Below are 23,846 nucleotides of genomic sequence, written 5' to 3'. Positions count from 1 at the left end.
TGGGGAAAAAGGTACACTCATACATTACTGGTGGGGTTGCAAGTTAGTGCAGCCACTCTGGAAAGCAGTATGGAGATTCCTCAGAAAGCTTGGAATGGAACCACCATTTGACCCAGCTATCCCACTCCTTGGCCTATACCCAAAGGACTTAAAATCAGCATACTACAGAGATACAGCCACATCAATGTTCATAGCTGCTCAGTTCACCATAGCCAAATCGTGGAACCAACCTAGATGCCCTTCAGTTGATGAATGGATAAAGAAACTGTGGCATATATATACAATGGAATATTACTCTGCTATGAAGAATGATAAAATTATGACATTTGCAGGCAAATGGATGAAATTGGAGAATATCATGTTAAGTGAGATAAGCCAATCTCAAAAACTAAAGGACGAATGATCTTGCTGATAAGTGGATGAGGACATATAATGGGGAGTGGGAGGGGTTAGTGTTAGGGTTAGGGTTAGGTTTAGGGTTTGGGATAAGGAGGGTGGTACGAATGGAGGAAGGAAGGACTGTATAGAGGGAAAAGAGGGGTGGGAGGGGTGTTGGGGAAGGGAAAAAATAACAGAATGAATCAAACATTACTCTATGTAAATTTATGATTACACAAATGGTTTGCCTTGACTCCATGTACAAATAGAGAAACAACATGTATCCCATTTGTTTACAATAAAAAAATGATAACAGATGGAAATGTAGATATACAAAAAAGAATGGAGAATATTGAAAGTGTTAGCCAGGTGGGTATAATTTTGACAAGTCATATAAAGGCAAGAAAAGAAGAGAAAGTTATCAACCAATTCCTCATAAACATAGATGCAAGCATTCTTAATAAAATTTTAGGAAATCAAATCCAACAATCATGATTAAAGGCTCCAGAAATATAATATGACTTGAACACTCAAAGTTAACCTTATTAATAGACTGAAAAAGAAAATCATGGGGTTAACTTAACCCATGTAGAAAAGGCACTTGACAAAATGTCTATGCCTGTAAAAATTGTAACAAATTAGGAATCGTAGGGACTTGCTTAGCCAGATAAAGTGCATCTGTGAAAACCCCACAGCTGGCATAATACTTAATTGTGAGAAACTGAATACTTCATCCTACGATCAGGGACAAGACAAGGATTCTGTTCTGACCAGCTCTATTCAATATTACACAAAAGTTTCTAGCCAGTGTGATCAAGAAAGAAAAAGCAAAGGTTAAGACTGAAAAAAGTGATACTGTCTTTCTGAGCAGACAGCATGCCACCTATATAGAAAATTTTATGAAATCTACAAAACAGATACTAGAACTAAGATGTGAGTTTGGCAAGGTTACAGAATGTAAGATTAACACACAAAAGGCAATTGTATATATGTATACTACCTATAATCAGCAATTGAATTTTTAATATCTTCTCAGTTATTCTCTATTAATTTTAATCCAAATTTCATAATAGTTGACTGCTATTCAAATACATCTTGGTTTATGATTTGCACTTAACAAAGATTACCTATTTTTGTTACAAATGGAGGAGGGTTGTTTGTCCTTTATATTTTCAGTAGGCTTTGGAATGTAGGTAGAACAGTAAATGCTTAACTTTCTAATTTTTAATTGAAAGTAAAGCTCTGATACATAATTTGTCTCAAAGTAAACACAAGAGGTAAAGATTTCTTTGAAATCTTTATCCTACCTTTTTTGTTACTATTGCCTATAAAACTGAGGGACTAGTACCTAGAAAAGAATATTTGGCTTTTATAGGATGCCCTGTCCAACTCCAAATTATTGTAGCAATGGCAAAAGTTACAGCCTTAAAGGATAAGACAGAGACACCTACCTGATTTCTTCTGGGTCTTGATGCAATACAGCCAAGTAGCAGCAAAGACAAGGATGACAAGCAACCCCCCAGTGACTCCTGTGGTCATCAGAACAGTTCTGTTCCTGAAATTCCCTGAGAGGCAAGATATATACTTGAGTTTCAGTGGCAAAAGTTTTGGATCTAGACAAAAAACATGCAAGTGGAGCCAGAGATCTATCAGGGCAGGTATTTTCCAGTTTCTGATTTCTCCATTAAAATTATCTTTAGTATAAAGGCAATTTTTACAGGCATAGATAATTTGTCCACTAAATTATCTTTAGTATAATTTGTAGTTTTCAAAACAATGACACATTTAAGGTGGTCACCAGCATCTAAGATTAAGATTTATTCCCCTTCCCTCCCCACATGAAATCAGCATCAGTCTCAAGAAGCTTCAGGCCTTGGTGGGCATGCTCAGAAACTTTGCCATTGAAAGACCTTGTACTGTCTACTGGAGAAATATTTTATTGACTGTTGCTATGGCCTCTAGTTACTCACCTGTGATGTTGAGTGTCATCGTTTCACTACGCTGGGCCCCCAGGCCATTGTTAGCCTCACAGGAGTAGTTTCCAGAATGTTCTGCAGTCAGGGAGAGGTGGAAGGATGCTCCTCCTCCATAGGGGGCTGAGATGTTCCCCAGGGTGACGTCCTCATGATAAAACTGGTAGAGGATTGGGGGAGACCCCCTCAGGGCCTCACAGTGAAGCTCCACCATGTCCCCAACCACAGCCTGGGTCCTAGGAACCCTGAATGTGAGGACAGGGTGGGACACTGGGACTGAGGGAGGAAAAATAGTTCATTGACAGTTTTGTAGAAGTATGTATATAAGAAATGTAATAAAAGAATATACAGTATAGTTCATAGTAGGAACATGAAACTGGATTCAGAAAAACATGGGTTTGAATCCTGTCTCTGCCCTTTGTTAGTTCTGTAATCTTGATTTTTATTTTATTTATTTTGGTACTGGGAATTTAATCCAGGGATGCTTTACCACTGAGCTACATCCCCAGTCCTTTTATTTTTTATTTTGAAACAGGGTCTTGCTAAGTTGCTCAGGGCCTTGCTAAGTTGCTGAGACTGGCCTCCAACTTGCAATTATACTGCCTCAGCCTCTGGAGTTGCTGGGATGGTAGGTGTGCTTGGCTGTAATCTTGATTTTTAAAAATTTTAAATTCTCTAAGTCTCAGTTTATTCCTTTCTAAAAAGGAGCTAATTATAAATTACATCTCAAGCTTTTATAGTAACAATCATGTATGTGAAGTGCTCAATGAATGTAAGCTATCATTATTAACAGAAATAACTAAAATCAAGGGTCATTTCTATTGCTGAATCTAAGCTCGAAGAATAAGGCTTCCACATTTATCTAAATTAGGACCTCATTATTCTCTACCTAGTTACCTGACTTCATTTTCCAACTTACTATTTAGTGCTGTCTAACATTCATCCATCCATCATTCATTCATCATCCATCTATCTATTCATCCATCCATCCCTCTATCCCTCCATCCATTCATCTATCATTGTCATATATCAGATGACCTCAATAGAATATAAGCTCCATAAGAACAGGAATTTATCTTTCTGTGCCATATTTGTAGTTGCTGGAACTTTGCTCGACATTCAGTAGTTGCCCAATAATTGGCAACTGAATTAATTGATCCAGACTGGCACAAAAATATCCAGATGCAGTAATAGCAACAATAATTCCATTTTCATCGATGACTATAGAAATAGGACAGCAAATAAGTATAGAAAAGCCATTCATGTGGAATATGAACCATAAGATTTCTGGTTCTGCAAAGCAGTGAAGAAACTTAAATGAGACGGTCTGTTTGCAGTGCTTTAGATTAAAGCTATGTGCTTCATTGGCAAGAGAGGCTCTGCTTTACATTAGAGACTGACTAAAGGGGAGGGAGTGTGAATGTGGGACTACTCATTGAATGACAATGATCAGACCTGAAAAATGAGCCACCACTGGCTGCAGGAAAGATGGCTTCTGCTATCTCATCCAAGTAGAGATGCCAAGTCCTTGAATTAGAAGGGTAGGGTTCCTGCTAAATCTAAACAGATGGTTTGAGTTTGGTCTTTTGTACATCCTCTGAAATATAAAATGCAGGGTGCTGAGGGCCTCAGAGTAAGTCTTTATACAGTACTTTGTGCATCTCAGTGTGCCTTTCTACCCACATCTCTAGGTTTCTGTGTTCCAGGAACCGAGTTCTAGGTACTTCCATTGCATGCCTTCCATAGGAGTTCCTCAACTTCTGGTTCCATATGCACATTCCTCTAAAATCAGGGAATTCTAGGGCTGAGAGACACCACGGTTATCAAGTTCAGTGGTCTCCAGGGGGAGGGATGCAATACACCCCAATGGGATAGTTTTGAGCTTGAGACATTCAGTTTTATTAATATTCACATTAGTTCTCTGGTTCAGTCTATGTGTCACATCTTATATTGGGACAGTACAAGAGTCCCTGTGAAGGCAAGTGCTCCTGTGGAATGGGCAGGTAGTCAGCAATACCTTCACCTATTAGTTTTCTTTCAGTATACAGGAATGTATTGCCCATTTAGTTGATGCTTGAGTGCTTTTACTGATTATTTTAACTTAAATACTAAAATCTTTATAATTCTTTGTAATGAGATTGAGGAATGATCAACATCATGAAATTATTCAGTCATTTTTGTGGCAAAGTTCTAAAAAGAGAGGTCAAATGTATAAATGGGTCACATGTTTTTCTATGAAGATCTGTGGCCATCAAGAATATAATTTGTAAAAGACTCTTCTTAAAAGTACTTTGTCCTGTGACCAGGAAGCAAAATAAGGATTATGAGTGCATGAGGCAGGAAGAAAATCATGGTAGGGAATGATCTGGTCAATGATCTTGTCACTGTTCCTGGACAAAGGAATTCAGAAAGAATTCAGGTTTCTTTGTCAGTAATTGCTGCAGCTTACGTATCTGGTATTTTGGAAGATCTTTGAGTTTCTTCTAGGAGGCAGGTGGGGAATATGGCAATTGTAGGCACTTACAGAGAAAATAAAGGAGTGTGTAATCACAAGAATCTCAAAACTCCCAGATGGAAGTAGAAAAAGTAGGGGATACTCTAGGATGTCACACCAGCAAATAACCCAACAGAGTTCTGTTTGTAGAGGACACAGTCTGATTACTGTGGCATAATCTGCTTACCTATGATGTAGAGACTCACTCCGTGACTACGCTGGGCCCCCAGGCCATTGTCAGCCTCACAGAAATAGTTTCCAGAATGATCTGCAGTCAGGGAGAGGTTGAAGGATGCTCCTCCTCCAGAGGGAGCTGAGGTGTTCCCCAGGGTGACATCCTCACGATAAAACCGGTACAGGATTGGGGGAGATCCCCTCAGGGTCTCACAGTGAAGTTCCACCATGTCCCCCACCACAACCTGGGTCTTGGGAGCCCTGAGGGTAAGGACAGGTTGGGATACAGGACCTGAGGGAGACAAAGGGCTGTCAGATTTTGATGCTGCAACAGATGTATAACTCCACTCAAGGAGCTTAAAGATACATCCCTTGGTCATTTCTGTTCCCCACTGACTGCACTTTCTAATCTCATGATCAGGAACATTGTCCTAAAACCCAGAAAAGTAACCCTGGATAATTTTATCTTCATCATCACAAAGTCCTCTCCCCAGGGAGCAAAGCATCTTCAATTAATTTGGCCATGTATGTAATTGGGTGGGTAGTTTTTTGCATCTTTGCCTTGTTCATTTGCCTCCTTCAAAAAGATCTTCATGGCTGATGAAGAACTTCAACTCTGGCTTGCAAAACAAGGGTGATTGAAAGGAATCAGGAACTCACTTCTCACAGTGACTATAATCCGCCTGCTGAGGATGGGGACATGATTGTTGTCAGCCGCACAGTAGTACCTCCCAGTATCCTGCTCCTTCACAGCAGGCACCTGCAGCTCCGCCAACAGGGAATGTTGGGTTTTTCTGCCCAGACTTTTTGCACCTTCTTTGTGCCAGGAGAATGTGACAGTTCCTGTGCCCTTGGCAACTGAACAGATGAGGACAAGATTTTCTCCTTCAATCAGCTGTCCCCCTGGAGGCTGGATTTCTAGATTCACATCAGATACAGGGACTCCTGGGAGGACACAAGACAACAAGTGAGGGTTTTGATAGCAGGAACTTCAGAGTCAAGGAAAAATCTGGTGCTGCCATGAATAGGCCAGTAGCAGTAGATGCAATAGGACTGGGTCCAAAGTAGGAAATAAGAAATTAATTGTGTATATTTATAAAGGATCAATATCCTTCCCCACTCTCACAAGAGCTCCTATCCTTGGGTAAGGTAGGCACCATGCCCATGATCTGCTTAAACCTGATGTTGTTTTCAGTCACATTTTATGAACACTTAACTCTAAGGAACCTTTGATATGCTAAAAGACCATAGAATACTGGGGATGTTATCTCTATCCCAAAGTGACTTTTCTCATAACCGAAACACTTCCTATCCTTCAAGAGTTCTCCAGTCTCACTTCCATGCCCCCATGACTATTCCAGTCCATATTCATCTTCCCCTTTTCTGATTATTTTGGTGTGAGGTTAGGTTGACTAATGGAAACACTATAGGGACCTTCAGAGACAGCATATGGTCAATGGTGCTTCTAGTTGTCTGTTGACTCATGAGAGAACCTATCCTTTATATCTCTGTAACCCTCACAGGATTGGGCACCCAGTAACTCATCAATAATTACCATTACCTGGCTGAGATGGAAAAGAATGTTCCAGGGAAGTTAGTCCAATACTGAGTCTAAAGAGGAAAAGATACCAGAATAGCTGGAGCCTCCTCTCTACATCAACCATTCCGGGGGCAGGAGATGTCACCATCTGTTCTCCTCTCTCCAGATCTGATTCTGGAAGTGTAGCCCCCTTTGACACTTACTCTGCACACGTATATGGGATGTCAGGCTCCTTTTTGCGATGTTGTGAGTCACTGCCTTTGCCTCACACCAGTAGAACCCTTCGTCTTCTCTCCACATGGTGGGGACCTGGAGCTCTGGGGAGCTGCTCCAGCCTGACCCCAGGGTATGGTCATCTCTGAAGAAGCAGAATTGGAGCTGGACATGTGACTTCTGAAAAGGGAGCTGGGTCTCACAGGTCAGGGTCAATGGGCTTCCCTCAGTGGGGTGGGAGGGACTGGCTATCAGCACAGGATGTGTAAAGAGTTCTAGAGAGAACAAACACAATCCTTAGGGAATTGGGGCACAAATATACTTGTGTTCTCAGCACCAACCATCAGGAAATAGAAAACCATGAATTGGGGACTATCTTCCTCCCATGACTGGGCTATAAGATATTCTTCATGCAATCCTATTGATAAACACCCTCCCTTCATCCTCACAGCTTAATTGCCAAAATCTAAACCCACAGGTGTTCAACCACTACCTTGAACTTGGATCCTTAGGGGTTTTGAAATTTTTTCACTGAAAAAATTCCAAAAAGAATCCATAGAAGCAGTACAATGATATTTGCCATCATCTCTGGAGACTGAATTTAGTCTAATGAAGTCTAAGTTATCACCATCATGAAGTTGTTTTCCATCTTTGTAGTAAGTCTTTTTAGATATGTCCTTTTCCTTTCCTTGGCATCTCAGAACTATATTATCTCCTTCAAAGATAGGGTGTGGCGCCTGGAGGATCAGCCAGTCTGCAAAGAGCAGAGAATACATTCAATACTTCCCTGTCACTTCTTCACTCTCATTTCTACCCACGAGAAAAGAGCAATGACCCTGTACACTCCTGCACATGTCCTCCACCAACATTTCCACATATTCAATACTAGATTCTTTCTTATTCTAGAAGAGGGAACTAATTTCCAGAAAATGGCATTGAGAAAACCTGTCTTTAAAGAAAAGAGAAATTTTATCCCTTATCATAACTCAGGCCTGGGTTTCTTTTTGCCTGGTGGCCTCTTTGAATGAGGAGATGGACAATACAACACTTTGCTGCTGCCCTAGCCCCTTACTCTCTCCACTGGGTCCAGCATATCACACATGCCCACGCCTGTTTGCAGCTCCACCTGTACTCCCCATGTGGCTTGATTTTAGAGACTCCTCTTTTTTCTCACCAGATGAAAATTCCACATGTACAGGGTCACTGAGGGAGGATCCTTGGGTCTTGCATTGGTAATAACCAGATGTTTTAATTGTTATCTTTTTAGATGTTATTTTTAAAAATTCCTCGTCACAATACCAAAATGTGTCCCCCTGGGATGCCCAATGGTAATTCACACACGTGAGAGTCATCGTTTCTCCTTTGAAGACTGTGGACCATGGAGGATTGAGCAGAAGTGCAGCTTTTGGTGGTACTTCTAAACAGGAAATAGATGAAGGCAGGTTAGTGAGGGGTGGGTATAGGACAGGGGAGGGATCAGCTTTGCAGCTGGGGGTTTTCCTGGGACTGGGACTGGAAATGGAACAGAGACAACTTCAAAAAATGCCCATGATGGAATCTATTCTTCCTCATTCTTTGCTTACCCTGGACTTGGGCAAGGGGATATCATAGGAGATGCATCTTGGTAGGGGCTGAGAAAAGTTTAGGAAAGTTTGTGCCAGGTGTGGTGGGATATTCCTGTAATTCCAGCAACTTGGTAGGCTGAGACAGGAAGATTACCAGTTGAAAGCCAGCCTGGACAACTTAGGGAAATCCTGTCTCAAAATAAAAAGGGCTGAGGATGTAGCTCAGTGGTAAAGTGGATTCAATTCCCAGTCCAAAAAAAAAAAAGGATTTGTCATTGTGCTAACACTGCAAAGTCCTCAGAAGGTAGGGAGACTCTGAGATACTTTTGTTTTATTCATTCTTGTCAGGATGAAGGTAGAAGTGGGATGTTCAGAAGCAGTTTCTAGATTCCAAAAAATCACTTCCTGCTTGACTTTAAACATTTAACGAAGAAGATTCTTTCTCTACTTTCATTATTTTTAAACTTTGCTTAGTTGGAGAATCTATAGGGAAGGCAACTGTACTCTCCATCTAAGTTGGACACAGTCAATAACTAAGAGATATAAAGAATTTGAATTAAGAATTCAAATTAAGAATTTGAATTAAGCCTGCTCAAGAAATCAGGCTTATGTTTAGAATTGCAGCTGACTTATGGGCCCAGAAGCTGAGGCATGATGGTGGCATGAGCTCCTTTCAGAAACATACAAGGGTTTTACTGTGGCATTTTCCTCTGTGTACAAAAGCTATTTCTATTTCCTTTGGTAGCAATGCTAACTTGGACATACAGAGGCAAATGACTTTAGGAGTAGAGGAGATAAAGCTGAAAGTCTCTGAACAGTTGCCTGCTGCCTCTGACCTTCCTTCTGCTAATGTTTCCTCCCTCTCTACACCAAGGCATTCTGGTGATGTGGGATGAGCTAGAGACCGAGAAGTTTGGGGCTATTTGGGCCAACATGGTGACTTGACCATCATGACCACAGTGCAGCCACATCACTGATGTTGGCATCTCCCTGATCTCCTCATTTGAAAGTGTTGGAATAGACCATGGTGACTGAGGGGATCAATGGTCAGAACTTGGGAGGAACAGAAAGAAGGGAAACTTACTTGCTTGTTCTCTTCCAGGAGCTGTGAGGGAACCCAGATGCAAAGATTATTAGCATAGAATGACGTTTCTCAAATTTTTTTCAATCAGATACTCTAAGTTTTCCCAACACCTAACTGCACAACTGTTTCTTTCCTCCCATTTCTTGGCACCCATTCTATACCACCCAAAGTTCCTAAACAACAGTGAAAAAAATTAGTCTATGATTTACTTTACAAATGTAGTGGTTTGTGTCCACGACCATGGCTCTTCTCTGCTCCCGCATGTGTGGCAACTGCATACTTCATTCCTTTCCTCTCTTCTCTAGCTGGAACTCACAGTGCACACACAGGGAAGGATATGGAAAAATGGTTTATCCTCCCCTCATTTCTTGGGCTTCCCATTATTCCTTCTACTTTTAAAATCTCTGGTTGAATTTTGGCTTAAAATATGGAGAAGGAGGTCATGTTTCTTAGTAGACCTTCCCTCACTCACCCAGGTTTGGAAAGTTACTGTTTATCAAAAAATTATTTAGTTCGGAGTTGTATAAAGAAGGAATTTAGCATAGTGGATTGGCAGAAATAAAAATCCAAATTTCCTCTGGGATGAAAAAAAAATTAACAGTGATGTGAAACCAAGGGCAAAATACTTGGCTTCTTCTGATGGTTGTATTTGCAGTTTATGGTTGTTTTGGGAACCCAGACCTACTCATTTCCTGTCTCTTGCTATCTGTCTCTGAACCCCATGTAGAAGAAGAGACAGAAACTCCCCTTTCTGACTTTAGGAACTGAAGCTACTGTCCTATCCCAGCCCAGCTACTCACCCAGGATCAGCAGCAATAGCCACAGAAGCATGGGAACCAGGCCTGGCTGCAGACAGGGCATGTCTGTCTCACCAGAAGGCAGGCTTATTTCCCATCTGACAACGAAGACAGGAGGCAATATTCAGATATGACAAGTGGAAATTAGAAAAGAGGAAGTAGAAGAACAAAGTGTCACATCTTACCCTGGATTTTAAAATATGAACATGGCAGCCCTCCTAAATGATGTCTGTATCTCAACCCCTGTAGCTGCGCATTTTCATAAGTTGAGGGCCATCTTCCAATAGTTTAGGTCTTTCAGAAAAAAATATCTCCAAAGCTGTCCTGGGGTCCCTAAAAATGCCAAGCTATACATTTGTTTATATTCAAATAACTTGTTCATTTCTCAAATGGAAACAATGCCTGCACCCCCACCAGCATTTCCTCAAATTCATACAGCTTCTGGTTCTACATGAGGCTCCTAACATAGATCAAGCACGGACGCGCATGACCAGTGCAGTGTTCTGCTGTGTTTTGTGGCATGAGTCACATAGTCTAGGTGTCAGAGCAGTTGTAAAAACATTTTTTGCTTTCACATAAGTTGTTATGGAGCTTTTGAATGGGAAAATAGTAGAAATTTGCAGGTGAGCAAAAGGGAGCTGCCTCTAAATTGTGCCCAGAACTGTGCAAACTAAGAGATAAATGAACAAGCATACAAATTGGAAGCCCTGTTTTTAAAGGCAAGCCCCTTCTGAGAAAGGCTATCCTTTCCCCTTGTATTCAAACAGATCCCACCCACTTATTTTCTGTTTCAAACCCTGTGGACTATTTTTTTTTAAAATCACAACTGGTAACTAATTTCTCCATGTTCTTGTTGGCATTTGTGTCTTCTCTCCCATTAACTCTTTTTTTTTTTGTACCAGGGATTGAACTCAGAGGCACTTAACTACTGAGCCACATCCACAGTCCTATTTTGTATTTTATTTAGTGTCAGAGTGTAATGGTTAATTTGAATTGTCAACTTCATTGGATTAAGAGATGCCCATGATTAAGAGACCTCTGGGTGTGTAAATGAGGGTAAATGTGCCTAGGAATGACTGGAATGTGAGATAGTGACTGAAGTGGAGACCCTCCCTGAGTGTGGGCAGCACCACCCAACAAGATGGAATAAAAGTTGGAAGAACAAGAAAGCAGATGCAGATGCAAGCTCAGTTCTTCTTGAATGGGTTCTTGATTGCTGCTTCCATTGTTTGAGGATATCAGACTCTCGCTTCTTCACTCTTCCAAAGTAGACTCTGCCAGTGATTCTCCAGGTAGCTTCCAGAAGCCTTGGTCTCAGACTAGGGTAGCACTGTTGATCCTTCTTGTTCTGGGGCTTCTGCCTCTTGGACTGCGTAGCTACTGGTTCTTCCAGCTCTCCAGCCATTGTGGACTATCCAGCTCCGGGCTATGTAAACCAATCTAATAAATCCCCTTTTTAAAATCATACTTTCTGTTGATACTGTTCCTATAGAGAACCCTGACTAATACACAAGGTCTCACTGAGTTGCTTAGTGCCTCGCTAAGTTGCTGAGGCTGGCTTTGAACTCAGGATTCCCCTGCCTCAGCTTCCTGAGCCCCTGAAATTACCCCTCCCACACTGGCCCCCACTAACATTTAAGGGCCTGATGTTTGTCTTATCCACCATGGGATCCCTTGTGCCTCTCCTAGTTCACAGTTCTTTCTTGACAGTCAGGATATTATGGTATTTTTTGATGATCTGCTGAAAAGGACGATCTAGAACTCGAGACCAGTGTTGCTCAGCCTTTTTTTCATTATCAATCCCTAAGGAGCCTTTTTTTTTTTTTTCTTTTTCTTTTCTTTTCTTTCTTTTTTTTTTTTTTTTAAACTAGCTACCCCCTTCCTCCATGAATTTTTTTTCCTTTTCTTTTTTTTTTTTTTTTTTTGCAGTGCTGGGGATTGAACCCAGGGCCTTGTGCTTACAAGGCAAGCACTCTACCAACTGAGCTATATCCCCAGCCCTTCCGTGAAATTTGAATGCCACAGATGTGTACATCTGTTTATGTGGTGTATGTATAGGTGTGTTTTATACATTAAAAAAAAAAAGTAGGGTTTTTGTTTTCTTCACCTTCCCAAGAACCAACATTTGCCCCTTGAGGATGATATTGCCCCTGTTGGAATGCATGATGTAGACATAGAGATGACCTTTCTCAGCAATATAACTGCCTAGACAGCAAGTTATGACCACTCAAGGAGATCTTTGCATTAGAAGTGAAAGATGATCTCAGAGCAAATGACCTGTTTTCAGGGAGGTCACCCCAGAGCATGTATTGTAAAGAGTTGTGAAGAGGTTCTCTCTCTAAACGAAGTAGCACTTCATCACCCACCTCCCCCATAAGAGGGTCCCTTTCATGTAACAGGGTTCACTTTATGTTTGGGTGTAACCTTGCTGTTCCACCACTGGGAGCTTATTATAAAACTGACACTCCTCCTTTCTTCTTCCCTTCTTCCCCTCCCTACCTGAGGGGAAAACAAGATGAACATCCTTTCTATCCTAAGAGGGATGATCTGCCCTTCCATGTACTGCTCACCTGAACAGACACTCTGGATGTGGAAAATGAGAAAACAGCTCTTAAGGATAAAGATGAACGTTAATTAGAGGTATGATAATATCTGGAAAGCAGCTCTGTAATCCCCCTTTTAAAGCCCTCTGCTCCCCCTAGCCGTTAAGGTGGCAGCTTGTGCAACCGAATCTGTTGCCTTTCTCCTTTGCTAGCAAAGCGATTAGACTTCTTTTTTCTTTTTCTCAAAGCCTTGTCCTTGTCATCAGATTAGCACTGAGGACAAGGACTGAGGTTTCGGCATCACTTCCATAGCACTTATTGAATATTGTCTTTCTATATGTACTTATGTGATGTCTATTTGTCATTAGACTGTAGGATCACCAGGGCTGGAAGTGAGTCTGGTTTGTGTTTCAGTGCCTTGTTGAACACTTGTAGAAATTTGTACTAATTTGTCAATAAGCACGAGCTGAATGAATGAATGGCTGACCAAAAATAAAGAGCAGGAAGACCATAGAAAAAGATTGATGTATTTATTTCCTTACTCACTTCTGATTGAAGATTTCTCCAATACTCTGGAGATGTATTGGTTGCATTTATTCATTGGAATTATTAAACTGTTTCCTAAAATTGTACCCAGTTCATTTATAGCAAAGGATCCTTTCAAACTGCTAATTATGCAGTGTGGGCGTCACTTCTGGCCTCTTGAATTTGGACTGTATTTTCCTCTCCTGTCCATCAATAGCACTGATTTCTTTACTATAGAGTTTATCATGGTGAAGGGTAATTTCTTGTCCTTCAGGAGTGTAAATATTTTTTTTTCCATTGGGATGTCCAGTCCAAGTCCAGGTCCTTGGTGTCTTGAACAAAGAATTGAGGGAGACACACAGAAGTAACAGATAAAGTACAGATTTATTGAACGTGAAGGTGGAAGTAGCACTCAGAAAGGTAGAGAGGAGTGGGCCGAGCAAGAGAGAGGTCCAAAGTGAGGATGTTGAGAATTTCTAATAGTAGTTGTTTCTTGTGTTTGGAAAGAGATGTTCAGAAAGCAACTTTTTAAATCTTATTGTACATCTGGGGCCAAAAGTATTGCATTTTCTATCCTTCTTTCAGTAAGGCAGGTGTTATAGAGATGGGGCCTTCCAAGAAACCCAGGCAACATGAAGACATGCCCTTCAAACCCCTATTGTTGCAACCAAGTCAGAAAGATTTCAAACATGTTGCTCAGAGTAATAGGCATGAGTTTATTGAAGGGATAGGAAAAAGGAAAGAGGATACTCTGAAGGGGGAGAGTGGGTCCTCTCAGAGAGGAGATAGGCCTTGTGCCTATTCTGTGTTCTGGTTTTATTGGGGATCCCAGAAAATTTTCCAGAGAGTCCTGTCCAAGTCCACCTTTTGACTTTTGATTGACATCAGACTTTCAAGTACCCATTACCATGTCAACTCTAGGTTACCTTGGCCCATGCTGATGGGTTCTAATTGGATTCTTAACCATATATTTACAGATGTTGTTGATAAGAGGAATTATTCTTATCTCCCTGAGTTTCAGGATCTGGTCCTAATTTCCTCCATTGACATTATCTTGGACATTTCTCCTGCAGATAACAGGTAGTTTGCTAAGGAATGTAACATATCCTGTCCATTTAGGATAGGCAGGTTTGTAGGTAAATTGCTTCTTGGAAAAGAAAGCATGTGGGGGTCAACACACTGGGCCCATTTTATAGAGTTATTCTCTTAACTACATGTTCCCATCATCCTAATCTATCTGACCCCTAACACAGGGACCATGTATAGTGGTCACATTACAATCCCAGCACCTAGTAGAGTGCCTGACACTTCATATAGGATTGCCAAATAAAATACAGGGTACCTATTAAATTTGAATTTCAGATTAAAAATAATAATTTTACTATAATTATATCCCATACAATATTAATTGTCATTGTTCATCTGAAACTCAAATGTAACTGGAAGTCCCATATTTTTTATTTGTTAAATCTGGTAACCATAACTGAATAGAATCACTTCATTTTATGAATAAATGTAATGAATGATATGTGCTGAAGGGATACTGGTTTCTTTCATGTGTACATGGAAGTTCCAACTCTGCTCCAATCCTCCTCCTTACTTCACTCCACCCTGACAGAAGCAAAATGCTTTATCTGACTTTTAAATCTGAGGGAAACACATGGGGCATGGTCAAATCAGCTCCATCTTCCCTTGGCTACAAGTCTGCTGATAGAAGGGTCTGTGAGCAGGACCTTCCCCCTACATGGGTCTTCCCCTGCACTGGGGGAAAGTGTAGAGAGGAGAGAAAATTCTCAGAGATATAAATAATTGGGTATGGATTTGGAAGTGAGAGAAATAAAACCAAAGGAACAAATAAATGGGAGCAATAATTTATAAGAAAATGTCATTGGTGGGACCAGGCATTTTCTAGATTGAAGAGACAGATACTGGTCCAACTTTTTTTGAACTTAACTATTAAGCCTATGCAAGAGACTTGCAGCTGTAGGGCCCATGGACTTGTGACCTTAAAGGGTGGTATCAATTTATGGTGAATTTATTCATAAAATAGGCCAGTGACTATTCTTATGATGAACAGAACACACCTGATTAAGATCACCTGCTTTGGCAGCTTGGAATACCTCCAACTGTGCAAACTCCCAATCCTTGCTCTCATTCCCTTCTATAAAAGTTCCTTGAAGACAGGGCTAAGGATGTGGGTTTCTTTGTCTTTCTGGTGTAGCTACGCTGATTAAAGTTCCTTTCATGCTTTTCACCATTGCCTTTTCTGTTTTTTGTTGTTGTTGTTGTTGTTGTTGTTTTTTGCCAAGTGGCTGGATCTGTTTTGTTGGATCACAAGAGTCAATGTTACAGAGCAAAGATCCCCTGCAGAGCCAAGGCAGTCAGTGAATACTGGTATTCTGTTACTGGTTCTTGCAATCATCAGAGAAAGATGGTAGATATGTTGCTCAGAGTAGCAGGCATAAGTTCATTAAAAAGGCTAGAAAAAGGGGCGAAAGTGGACACTCTCAAGGGAAAGAGTGGGAGGGTGTTGGGAGAAATCCTAGTTCTTGACTCGCAGCAATTAGTGTCTCAAGTGTGTAAACTTGCAGGGAGGAGCATTCCACTTCTCCCACCTAGGAAAGTAAACAACTGCCCCAAGTTGACCTAGTGTTACCAAGGGAATCTGTATAGGAGCCTGGTGGTCTGATCCCCTGTGGCACATTGTGATCGGGCAAGAAACTTATAAAATGTATATCTGTTCCTGCAATAAACGAGCTTGCAGGCTGCTCGCCAAAAGCCTGCTTCCACCCAACTCCCGGAGTCTGGGGGTCTTGACTCCGTGGCCCTTAAATGCACCTGAGCTAGCCTGACACCTTATAGGAGGGGGCAAAAGGACCTTCAGTGTAGGTAATGAATGATTGGATCAGATAAGAAAGATGGGGGCTGGTTTCAAAGGAAAGGAAATAAAATGCTAATACCTCCAGAGCCCTTCCCCCTCCTCAACCTGCTGCCAATGTTACCTGCCTCCTGGGGATTATTCCTCTTTGCAGGGAGTTGTAGGTGTTGTTAATGAATGCCCCCTAGGTCTCTCCCTTCCTGCCTGGACCCCTGGGCGACTTCTAGCTCTTGGATCACTCCTCCATTTGGCTCACCTTTTGGTCACTAGTCATGTAGGCAAGATAAGGGGAGAAGAGGGACATAAGAACAAAGGAAATCTAAAATCTATAAAAGGGGTAGTACACCCCCACTTCCTCAGGCACCAACTTCCAACTTGGACCCTGTAAGGAATCCGGCCTCCCAACCACCTGTCAATCTGCGTTCTTCCCGCCTCTCATGTTACAGGAATTTCCGGCTTACGTTGCCGTAATCTTCCTGCCTCCCACATTACGTTCTAATATGTCATCGGTCCATCAGTCAGTCTGTAATAATTCTCCTCCGCGATTGGTTCCTCCCAGCCTGCGAAATTCCAATATCTGAGAAGAAACCATGCGCCATGTTCTCCTTTTCTTCTTTTCCTCTTTCCTTTTCCCTGAGCGGACGTGAATCGTCCGCATAAAATAAAAGTTCCTCGTGTGAGACCTGTGTCTGCGGAGCGTTTTTCTGGGAGCTATCCGAACCATAACTGCCCCTAACAGACCCTATCTTCTGTCTCTGTGGAGGTCTCTCTCTCTCTCTCTCTCTCTCTCTCTCTCTCTCTCTCTCTCTGTGTTCTATCCTTTAAATAAAAGTTTTTGCTCTTGCCTTGGCATTTCTTGGGTGTTCAAGCTTCACACCATGGGGAACTGGACTCAGCCCTGATTCTCATCACTGGTATCACTCTCAAAGAGAAGAACAGTGTGCCCCTCCCGCCCTCTAGTTTCATTGAGGATCCCAGGGAAGTTTCCAGAGAATCCCACCCAGGTCCACCTCTTGACTTTTGACTGACAGCAGGATTGCATTAGACTTCCAAGTCCTCCCATACATGGTAAAGACCCAAGGCAACTCTGGGTCACTTGGTCCATGCTGTGGTTTTAATTGGAACTTGTTCTTACAGATCTTATGGTTACAGAACTTTGCTCCTAATTATCCTATTTCCCTGAGTTTTGGAATCTGGTCTGTGTAAATGTCACAGAATTCCCCCACTTTAGTGTAACTGGTTTTCCCCTTATTGGCACAGAGGAGCCTTTTGGGCCTGTGTTTCTCCTGCAGATAACAGTTGTTTGCTGCAGAATGCAGCATATCCTATTGACCTAAGTCAGGCAGGGCTGGGGATAAATTGCTTTTTAAAAGAAAGCATGTGGAGGTCAGCACAGCTTATAGAATTGTTCTCTTAACCTCATGTTCCCACCACTCACATCTGTTACCTGTCATTAAGACCTAGTAATCTGGTAATAATAGGGGTCTCTAGAAGGCTGGGAAAGCCTTAGTAAGCAGGGACAGGTAAGGTAAGGTTTACCTCTGGGCACTTGGCACATGAATGGCTTCAACCGTTGCCTTGCAATAACAGAAATTTGGGGGCTGTGTGGTGGCTCAACAAAAGCCCACGGTAGCCTGCGTCACTTTTCCTAGGCAGTGGAAGCTGGGGCAGATAGTTTTTTTTAGCAAAAGTAGAAATCTCTACAGCTTTTATAGGCACTAGTGTTACTAAGTGGCACTATTACCACCCAAGGGAAGAGGCTCGACTACACTGCTGATATTTAGATTCAAATTGGTAGGAAAATAGGTTTTTTTTTAAAAAAATTATTTATTTTCAATTTTTTTACAGCCTGCATTGTGGTTCATTGTACACAAATGGGGTACATCATTTTGTTTCTATGGTTGTACACTATGTAGATTCATACCATTCGTGTAATCATACATGTACATAGGGCAATGATGTCTGTCCCATTCCACCACTTTTCATACCCCCCTCCCTCTCATTTCCTTCTAAATGATCTAAAGTTCCTCCATTCTTATCATTATCCCATTCCCATTATATATCATCATCCACTTATCAGGGAAAACATTCATCCTTTGGTTTTTGGGGATTGGCTTATTTCACTTAGCATAATATTTCCCAATTCCATCCATTTATTTGCAAATGCCATAATATTATTCTTCTTTATGGTTGAATAATATTCTATTGTGCATATATACCACAGTTTCTTTATCCATTCATCTGTTGAAGGGCATCTAGTTTGGTTCCACAATCTAGTTATTGTGAATTGAGCTGCTATAAACATTGATGTGGCTTCGTCACTGTAGTATGCTGATTTTAAGTCCTTGGAGTACAAACTGAGGAGTGGGATAGCTGGGTCAAAAGGTGGGCCCATTCCAAGTGTTCTGAGGATTCTCCACACTGTTTTCCAGAGTGGTTGCACCAATGGGATGGACTCAAACTGAAAAACTTTATCTCAGCAAAGGATACTGTTAGGTCAGAATTGAGCGGCTATAGAAAGGAGAGCAGAGCAACTGAGACAAAGGGCAGCGTGCCAAATGGTGACTAATCAAGCGGACAGGAAAACTCCACTCACCCTTAACTCCACTGGGTCACTCAGCAGGACCCCTGCCCATTCTGGCCTATAAAAACCCTGGGCAGCCAGGACCTCGTGCGATTTTCTCCTGTTCCCTACCTGACCTGTACCCCAGGGGGCTGGGAATTTCGCCCCAGTCAAATTCCAATAAAGCTTGCTTCGGCCACTTTCTGTCCAATTTTATTTGGCTGTTAACCATGCCCCTGAGCTTACAGATACAATTAATAACGTGAAGAGAGAGCCTACAGAGTGGGAGAAAATCTTTTCCACATGCACTTCAGATAGAGAACTTATCCTCAAAATTTATAAAGATTTACAAAACTTTACACCAAAAATACAAAGAACCCAATCAATAAATGGGCCAAGGAACTGGACAGACACTTTACAGAAGAAGACATAAAGGCGATTAATAAATATATGAAAAAGTGTTCAACATCTCTAGTAATTAGAGAAATGCAAATTGAAACAACTCTAAGATTTCATCTTACTCCAGTTAGAATGGCTATTATCAAGAACACAAACAATAATAGATGTTGGTGTGGATGTGGGGAAAACGGCACACTTTTACATTACCGGTGGCATTGCAAATTGGAAAGTAGGTTTTATTCAAAGCCATTCAAAGGGAAAATAGAAGAAACTTTTGTTTCAAATTTTTATCTTGAGAGGCTCTGAGTGAGAAAACCTTCTAAAAAGAAACGACAGTAAAAACAGTACAAAAGACAGGGAATACACATATGCAGATTTAGTTAGACTGGACTAGCCTGGCCTGCAGACACCTGCCCTGGGCTTCCCTGGCATTCCCCAGGCCAGGGTGGGGACAGCCCTGCTGCCTTTACTCTGAGCAAGAGGAAGTTGCTCTCAATTTTAGAGGGGCCCTATTTCAGTCTGTTTCTCTAATGACTATGATCATATTTTTAGCTGTAAGATTCTTTGTTTGATACAAAACACCAACAAAGATATCTTTAAAAATTACTAGGGCTGTTACCGAAAGCTTGGTCCTTGTCCCTGATGCCAATCCAATAACAGGGATATGGTTTTGAGAAAAAGGAAAGAAAAGCGGTGATTCTGCCTCTAAGGGTTGCAGGGGGTTTTAAGGAGGTGATTTAAAGGCTACATTCCATGTGTTCTCTGTCTGGAGTTGTAATTCACTCATTAATTTGGTAGATAGTCATTTCTGAGATCTTTTAGTGACATTCCCAAAATCTAAATGACTTCATTCTTGTGGTGAGTGTGTGCTCAAGAACTCTGCCTAGGATGGGGAAGAAAGGTAAACTTGTTTCCCCTGAGATTAGGGAGAAGAGATTAGGGAGAGAGGAAGAGAAAAGAACTTGTCTGTTTTAAGTCACAGTGGCAGAGCCTTGGAAGAATCCCTATATTGGTCACCCCAAATCCACCCTGAAAGCACCCAGAAACCACTCCAGACATGGGAACTCACGCAAGAGATTTTATTAAGCGGACAGGCAGAGTGTCTGCCCACAGGGTGAGAGAGAGAGAGAGAGAAAGTGAGAGACAGCGCGTGCAAGAGCAAGAGCAAGGGAGAGAGAGAGAGAGAGAGAGAGTGAAAGCGAGGAGGAGAGAGAGAGAAAATGGCGGGGGAGCTATTAAGTAGTGGAATTTCACTGGCTAGGAGGTTCGTGGGCTAACAATCTGGGTTGTAAAGTGGTGTGTGGGAGGAAGAATAATGGCAGCAGCAAAATAGCAGATCTGATGCCAATACACCCTGCATTCAGTCCCAAGGAGCAAACTAGAGGAAGCACTCTTGAATTCCTGAAGTGTTCTCTAGGTTCAAGGGTAGAAAATATTTAAAGAATTACTGAGAGACTTTAAGACTGTATAGTTACTTTAGATGGGCATGCAGGTCCAGCTCATATACTGTACAGGAATGTGGCTGATAAATCCAATTCAAAAGGGAATTGCCTGTATCAGCACTGGGAAGGATTGGGCCTCACTGGACCCTTTATGGAACAATCTTCAGAAACTTACACTGCATTTTCATTTCAGAAATGGGCTAAGATATATTTTCCAGCTGAAACAAAAGTGGGGCAAGGTGAAAATATTCCCCAGGAAGCTGGCTAATGAGAACAATGCAATCCCAGACCAACCGTAGCCCCTCCTCTTACTCAAGGGTACAGATGCTTTATTATTTAAGAGATCGCTTACTGAGCTCATACTTCAAGGTGTCAGATGCACTTCACTGGAAGAGGAAGTGAGAATAAACAGACTTTGATTCAATGGAGAGGAAAGGCACAAATAAGGGGTTACTGCCCAACTCCAAAGCAGTAAACACTTACTGTGAATATTAAGCTTGAACTGGGAGATGTCTCGTAGTCGTATTTAAGTTCAAGGGTTCTAAGCCAACAGGCATCAACTGACTGGCATTTTGTTGAAGTTAAACAAAGAATTCAGTGACTTTTTTTCATAGGTGAATGGATCTCTGTTACAGTCTGCAGAAATAGTAATTGCTAAATGTTGAGGGCCGTCTTGGTCAAGATGGCGCCTGGCAATGAGCCAAAAGGCACTGGGTACCAAAATAAGGAAGTATCCATAAAGGTTGCTTGCCTACTAGTTCCTTGGAGACTTATGACGTGTTGACGCCAGGCTCTAGGATTGGCTATCTAATATGCCGCGCATGGACAGCTCGTGATTCATATAGTGCTATGCTGACATTCCTCTGCATGCTCTCCTGTGTGAGAGAAAGCTTTGCTATAATTGGTTGATAAGCTAGGAGCCTGGGGGAGGAGAGAGGAAGAGGGAAGAAGAAGGGAGATAGTGGCAGAACAAAGGAGGCAGAAAAACAGGGAGGACACAATAAATCTGGTCAACTAAAGATTGGTGGTGTCTCCTTTCTCCGCGCCGGTTCCGCTGGACGGAACAGCTAAAATGACCTTAGCTCCATCAGGCATGGAGCCCTTCTTAGCTGAAATTAACCAGAATAAGAAACCAGGAGTCAGGTCGAGTACGGTGGTGAAATAGCAAAACCAGACCCAGTCGTAAAATGAAATTACAAGAATGTTATCTTGAGAAACAAATGCCTGGGAAAGGACCAATTCTCCTCCCCTCTGAGAGACTTTCTTCAGGAAACTTAATTAACCATGGGTCCCTACCTTTTGGATTGTAAGTAACTGTCTCTAAGAGGCTGGCTACTCCCTTTTGAAATGTAAACATCCTGTGGGACACTTGCAAGGCCTTTCAAGATATTTAACAGATGACGGTGAAGAAGAGTCATTTCTTATCTGTTTCTGTACTGCCCCCCCCCACCACAAAGACTTAAAAATCAGGAATTTTTTAATGAGAGAAAAATGTGAGAAACAGTGAGTCAGGGTTCAGAATTTGCAGTTTGTTCTCCTCTGGGCTCCCACCCCACCATCCCTGGTGTAAAATAAAATTTGGAGTTCTCCTTTTCTCCAAGTGCTGCTTGTGCTTCTCCATCAGTCTGTTTCCACACCTGTGATCTCGGATACTGGGAAGGCTGAAGCTGGAGGATCTCAAGTTTGAGGCCAACCTCAGCAACTTAGTTAAATCCTATCACAAAATAAAAAAATAAAAAGGACTGAGGATGGAGCTCAGTGGTAAACTGCCCCTGAGTTCAATCCCTAATACAATAAAAAATTTTTTTAAAGGAAAAGAAAAGAAATCAGGGGCCTGTAGGTAATATGAGTTCTTTTGACTTTTATCTCTTAAAAACAAATTTAAGTTTTAATGGTCTTGGAATTTTTCAAATGTCATAAAATTAACATTTATTTTTCTCTGAATTTTCTCAGAAAATTGTGCATCACTGTTCACCAGTAGTCCCATGAGGATGTCCAAAGGAGCAGAGCTGGTCTTGAACATGAATGTGAGTTGTGATTTCTGGGATTGTTTATGGCATCCTAGCCTAGGAACTCTGCCGATCTCAGCTGCCTGGATTCAGCCACCCACCTGCAAAGAAAGAGGCATAAGATGGAAAAAGGAAAAGTGTGTAGTGGGTAACATACCCAGGCCTGGATATAAAGTGAACTGAGGACGTTGCCGGGAGAGTGAGAGTTCCCCTCCCCCTGTTCCCACCAGCTGGGCTTCAGGAGAACTAATTAGCACCTGAAACCTAACCACGCCCTTGTGAAAGCTCCCAGCTCAAGGCTAGAGATACACAAGACCTTGCAAGCCAGCTTCCTTTATCACAGTCTGCTTTTGTAACCAGTTCTCACTCTAAGACCCTTGTACACACTCATTTGTTTTTTGAAACCTTGTGTCCAATTATGTACTGTTTTAGACTAGAAAATTTATGACAGTAGGTTCCTCCTACTTTTCTGCTGTAATGATCCCAGCCTGCAGGCCTGTTTGTATGACAGCTCTTTCAGCTCCACAGAAAGCAATGCTTGCTAGCAGCAGACCACCAGTGATTCCTTTCCAGGTTCCTGTCTCGCAGACTAGTGGAATGGAATCCACAGAAAACGGAGAGTGAGTGTGAAAGAGTAAGATTTACGCAAGCAAGAAGAAAAGAAACAAAATTCCCATCAAGACCGGGCGGGGTCCAGATAGAGGGTTGCTGAGGAGCAGCTGGACCTCGGGGCATTTGCTATTGGTAGAAATCAGGATCAGTTCCGTGTTCCACCGAGTGGAAGAATGAACACCGGGAAGCCGAAGGCCGAGATAAGCAAGCAGAAATTCATGACAGAGGAGGTTAAGGTTCAGAAGTGTAAGAAAGCTCCCAAGGGAGAGTGTGGGAGGGGTAAGCGTGCCACCAGGGTCTCTTGACATCCTTTCTTTTAAATGTACATGAGGGGAAGTTGACTGATCCCCTGGTAACCTGTCCTTGAGATTTTAATTGTCGTGTGGGGTGCTCAGGCTGAACTGCGTCCTTATGTTTTTGTAAGAATGGAGTCTTTGAGGAGCACAGCAAGCCGTGGAGCATTCCTCAAATGGTGGTCCCTCCTTAGGACCCTCAGCATTTTCCTACTTGGACACTGTTTTCCCTACCTTATTTTTTATCTACCTGGCTTGGGGTGTTGCCTAAGTTTTATGATAATTAGGTATCTGGAAGGTGACTTGTTCATTGATCCTTCTGTCTGATTGTTGTACTTTTCCAGATGTTGAGTTTGGAATTCTC

The 23,846-nt window shown here is 41.9% G+C and overlaps 1 protein-coding gene across 1 annotated transcript in view; it reads right to left on the bottom strand.

Moving 5' to 3' along the window:
* The window catches only part of Fcrl3 (Fc receptor like 3), a 32,876-nt gene extending 11,790 nt beyond the window's left edge, over positions 1-21,086 (bottom strand). Inside the window, exons 1-10 of the mRNA XM_047556562.1 lie at positions 21,052-21,086; positions 10,222-10,316; positions 9,422-9,442; positions 7,947-8,189; positions 7,266-7,526; positions 6,763-7,047; positions 5,680-5,964; positions 5,033-5,311; positions 2,349-2,627; positions 1,830-1,943 (exon numbers count right to left, since the gene is read on the bottom strand). Of these exons, the coding sequence (XP_047412518.1) occupies positions 1,830-1,943; positions 2,349-2,627; positions 5,033-5,311; positions 5,680-5,964; positions 6,763-7,047; positions 7,266-7,526; positions 7,947-8,189; positions 9,422-9,442; positions 10,222-10,282 (1,828 nt within the window). The 5' untranslated portion in view covers positions 10,283-10,316; positions 21,052-21,086. The remainder of the gene's footprint in view (positions 1-1,829; positions 1,944-2,348; positions 2,628-5,032; positions 5,312-5,679; positions 5,965-6,762; positions 7,048-7,265; positions 7,527-7,946; positions 8,190-9,421; positions 9,443-10,221; positions 10,317-21,051) is intronic.
* Positions 21,087-23,846: the final 2,760 nt, after the last annotated feature.

The sequence above is a fragment of the Sciurus carolinensis genome, chromosome 1, assembly GCF_902686445.1.
Source record: "Sciurus carolinensis chromosome 1, mSciCar1.2, whole genome shotgun sequence".
Taxonomy (NCBI): Eukaryota; Metazoa; Chordata; class Mammalia; order Rodentia; family Sciuridae; genus Sciurus; species Sciurus carolinensis.
The sequence above is the reverse complement of the archived record's forward strand: the minus strand, read 5'-3'. Positions and strand labels throughout refer to the sequence as shown.